Source organism: Gavialis gangeticus, unplaced genomic scaffold (genome assembly GCF_001723915.1).
Source record: "Gavialis gangeticus isolate Ggan-Ray unplaced genomic scaffold, GavGan_comp1, whole genome shotgun sequence".
In the NCBI taxonomy this organism is placed as follows: domain Eukaryota; kingdom Metazoa; phylum Chordata; order Crocodylia; family Gavialidae; genus Gavialis; species Gavialis gangeticus.
Window position 1 is genome coordinate 42,907,121 of NW_017728995.1, and position 4,552 is coordinate 42,911,672.

Below are 4,552 nucleotides of genomic sequence, written 5' to 3' on the forward strand. Positions count from 1 at the left end.
GAGAAGTGGTGCAGGCTCCTACCCTGGGGGTTTTTAAGAGGAGGTTAGATGAACACCTTGCTGGAGTCATTTGACCCCAGTACTCTTTCCTGCCATGGCAGGGGGTTGGACTAGATGATCTGCTGAGGTCCCTCCTGACCCTAGAAACTATGAAACTATGACACTGTAAACACAAAAGCTAAGGGGAGCTACAATATTAGCACTCCAGCAAACACTTAATTGCCTATTTTAAGCATGACTGGTCTCCCTGACTTCAAATAGCTACTTATTTTGCCAGTATAAACGCAGCCTGTGTTAGCTATAGGAATCATCCAGATTTTCATGAATTCAGTCAAATTACTCATACTTAAGTACTACTCGTGGACTAAAGGATTAATTATGCTTGTGTGTTTTTTTGGATTGTGGCCAGGCTATTCTATGGGTTTTTTTTAAATCTTGAGCTTTAAATGAAGATATCTGAGTATAATGGTACAAGTTAGATAATATAGTAGGACTGGTAACACCACTTATTATTAAGGTTGCCCAACACTTCTCATCATTAGACACCATTTTCAGGTGCTTATAACTTTGCCAAACTTTAATTACCATATTTATTTGCATACCACACATACCCTTTCCCTGAAAATTAGCCAACCCAAATTGGGATGCATGTCTTAAGCATGCCTTCAGAATGGAGGCAAGTGAATGCTGGAATGTTGGCAGAGACTATTCTGCACTGACTCAGAGTACACCTGGGGCTGACCCTTCCAACCATGTGGCGCAAGGGTGGAGTTCTGCCATCAGTGCCACTCCTCCCCCTGCTGCAGGGCCAACAGCTACAGATTTAACCCTTTTGCAGACACTGCTAAATTTGTAGTAGCTGTTGACTGAGCTGCAGGGGGAAGAAAAATGGTGGTGACAGGAGCCTGATCTGTGGTATGTGAATAAAATAGATCATTATTCAGACTGAAATTTTCTGTGCCAGGTCTCTCTTCTGGCTGTTCTTGGAAAATTTCATCCAAAGTGGTTCATCCATTTCTAAGAGCTGGTCTAAGGGAAAATATTTTGTTTTGCCTATGTTAGAAACATTTTCTACAATTTTGGTTTTGAAAGCATAACTTGGAATTTGGTAGGTGGATAGCTTTTGTTTCAGGGATGTGCCTTTTGCTGTTTGAAAATTTGCCCATATTTCACTAAGTTATAAGCCCATGTCAAAAAATCAAAATTCAAAAGTTCTCAATAGCAGTGTCTTAAATGTTGATACTTTAATTTCCTAAAGGATTCTGTACACATTGGGCATGCTGTAGGGTTTGAAGAGACTGCAAGTGTTATCTGGTTGAGCTCTCTGCACAAATCCAAGATTTTCTACTCTGAAACTAGGCTGAGCCTATCTTCCCTTGCAATTGCAGTTCTGGGAGTAGCAAAGTTAGTGGTAAAAGATTGGAGCATACAGAAGATGACAGACTGCTATTGCTGTCAGAAGCTCCATTAGTTCAAGTGGCAGAGGTCTGTGTACACAATCTAAAGTTTCCAACTCTGTTGATGAACCAAGTGTATTTCTGTATGTTGCTATATAATGGAACTTCCATGTGTTTTTCCAGTTTCATTTTTTTAAAGCTAGGAAATAATGCAGGGAAAGCTATGTTAAAAGTACATTACAGTAGAGCACTGGCTTTGCTGTAGTAAAAGTTGAGCAGTGTTTTCTGTTTAAAGGTCAGCTCTGTCAAGAATGCTTTTAAAACTGCTTTCTTATTTGAACTGCCTTAAGGCACCCTGCACCTCATGGAAATAGTGAAAAGTATTAGTTTTCCAAATCTGAGGTAATCTGAATGAGAGATCTGACTAAATGGAATTTTATACAAACAGTTGGTACTTACAATGAAGAATTTAATGGCCAACACCTTTGGTCTCCAAAGGAAGTGCAGAGATGCATCAGAGTAATAGTGCTTAGAGCAAAGTGAGGTCTTCTCTCCTGTTTCAGAAAGCAGTTATGCTCTGGGATACCACAACTTGTTTTCTGTGGTAAGCCTTCTGTGGTAAAACTACATTCAGAACAGTCAGGCACTTAACATGCACTTCTTGTTTAAATCCTGAGGGGAAGACCAAAGACTGCATCCTCTAGGCAAGGCCTTAGCATAGATCTGTTTGCAAGTGTCAGGCTTTCTGTTCTATGGGAGATCTGTGCCCAGAACAACTATCTGCCATCTTGATTTTGTTGGGACAGGTTACTATATGCCTAACTATATGCCACTCCGAGATAGTAAAATGGGTTAGCAAGCAGCATATGCATGGATCCTAGCAGATCGTACAGCCCGCACGGAAGCCCCCTGCATTTAGATTGCTGTTGGAACCTATACTAACCAAATTGAAGCTAATGCAGGTGTGGCTGCACATACTAAAGTTACACCTTCCGTTGAGATGTAAACACACTAGGTATTTGAGTCGTATGCATTTTGTGATGATGAAAGGACTTACTTAGCTAAAACATATTTAATTACTACCTGTGTCAGTGGCTTGCATAATAGCTTATTCAGTCTTTTCTAAATTTGTAGCCATAAAATGACTGGTAAGTTCCAGTCCTTGAGAATGATTCACTCTCTTTTTTTCATATTTGGGATTTGGAGTAAATGCAGACTCAGTAAAACAAGAATTGTTTCAATTAAAGATGTGAAAAAAATTATATTTAAAATTTTAATTTTTCTTTTTCCTTGTTTCCAGGCTAAGACCCATGTCCTTGATATAGAACAGCGGCTGCAAGGTGTGATTAAGACTAGAAACAGGATAAAAGGATTGCCCTTGTCTATTGAAGGACACGTCCACTACCTTATACAAGAAGCAAGTGATGAGAATCTGCTCTGCCAGATGTACATGGGCTGGGCTCCGTACATGTGAAATATTGCTATTCACAACTGATACTGATTTTTTTAAACAAACTGTTGAATTTGTTTAATCACTCTATTTTTTTTACCTTTGTTGAATACTGACTTGGAACATAGGCTTATGTTGCAACTTAATGTGAAGTCTAAGGAATTATATATATACATATGTTTGTTGTAGTATGTGGGGTGTGTATTCTGTATACATAGAAATGCATCTATTGCATGGTATAAGTTTGAACATGTATACAAACTTGTATTACATAGGCACATACATTTTGTTTTATGTATACAGAGTACAGCACTCTTTTACTATTAAATAGAAAGTACAGTTGTCCTTGTGATGTATGTGCCTTTTATATATACTCAGAATGTGCAAAGTTACAACCTATTCTGTTATAGAAGTAAATTATATTTTATAAAATATATTACACATTTTCAGAGAATTTACTTTTCTCTATTTCAAGGAGATAAGTGTGACCATAAGAATGCCCATACATCCTAGTATAAAATGAATTGCATTACAGCTTGAATGTAGTAGTGGACCTGTGAACTGCAGCTGTGTCTATAAGAGGGGCTTTCCAAATCTAAAAAAATGTTTTCAAAATATACGTTTTCAGGTTTTAACAAAGCTTTGCTGTGGCCAGTAAAACATGTTAAGTGGCTGCGTCAGATGACCTGTCTGATCTGCCTGTTGGTGGGGTAATCTGGATGTGGAGGGATAAATATCCCTACCCCAGTGCAGAGAATCTGCCAGAATATTGACACAGTACACAAAAATAGGTCTGGAGAAATCCTCAAGATAATCTAATACAAACCTTGTCTAACCTGCATTTGAATTTCCATCACAGGAAGTTTCTCACAGCCTCTAGTTAATCTGTGCCCATGCTTCTTCCTAATACCCTAACATGTATCTTCTTTGTTGAAATTTAAGCCCATGCTATATATATAGCATTGGGGGGGGGACCCCCAGTGGCCAGTTGCTGAGCAAGCCAGCAGCACGGCAGTGGCGGAAGTGCTGCCAGCGAAGCCAATTTCGGGGTGGGGGGGGGAGAACTAGCACCCTTTGTGCCCCCCTACCAGCCAAAGTGCTCACTGTCAGGCAGGACACCAGTGGTGTCGGGGGGCACATGCCTATGATATATCGTGCACAACTTTTGTCATTATTATCCTGACAAACTAGACTAGAGGTTTCTTTAAATTGAGAAGACCTTAAAATGGATGCTGAAGTAGCTTGCTCCTTGGAGGTGGTGGTGTGGGGGGGAGCAGGCTTGGGATGCTGCAAGGGGGGTGAGGCCAGCCCCCACTGCTCTGTTCCCTCCAGGCAGCAAATATGGAAGCAGGCTGCTGGCCTCTCCCTTTCTATCCCACACTGCTCCCTCCTGACATGGGCTGACATGGGAGGGGAGGAGCAGGCCTAGAGGCCCTGGAGAAGCTGGCAGGGGATGGGGAGCAGCAGACCCAGGGTGATGCAGGGGGCTGGGAGGAGTGGGTCTGGCCCTGAAATGGCAGCAGGAAGTTGGGGGCACACCGGGCCTGGCTCAGTCCTGAAACAGTGGGTGGGTGGGCCCAGTGGCAACCCAACAGCAGCAGGGAGGTGGGGGGGGCAGGCTGGCCCCAAAATGGAGGGTATGGGGGGTGTACCTGGCCCAGCAACAGTGGTAGGAAGGTGGGGAGAGGGTTGGACCCAGCTCCGC

General features: G+C 42.0%; 1 protein-coding gene across 3 annotated transcripts in view; it reads left to right on the forward strand.

Annotated features, from left to right (window-relative positions):
• ATR (ATR serine/threonine kinase) overlaps window positions 1-3,282 on the forward strand; it is an 89,665-nt gene extending 86,383 nt beyond the window's left edge. For all 3 annotated transcript variants that reach the window (XM_019503565.1, XM_019503566.1, XM_019503567.1), the window contains exon 47: window positions 2,698-3,282. In XM_019503565.1, coding sequence (XP_019359110.1) covers window positions 2,698-2,871 — 174 coding nt within the window. In that variant the 3' untranslated portion in view covers window positions 2,872-3,282. The remainder of the gene's footprint in view (window positions 1-2,697) is intronic.
• The last annotated feature ends 1,270 nt before the right edge of the window (window positions 3,283-4,552 follow it).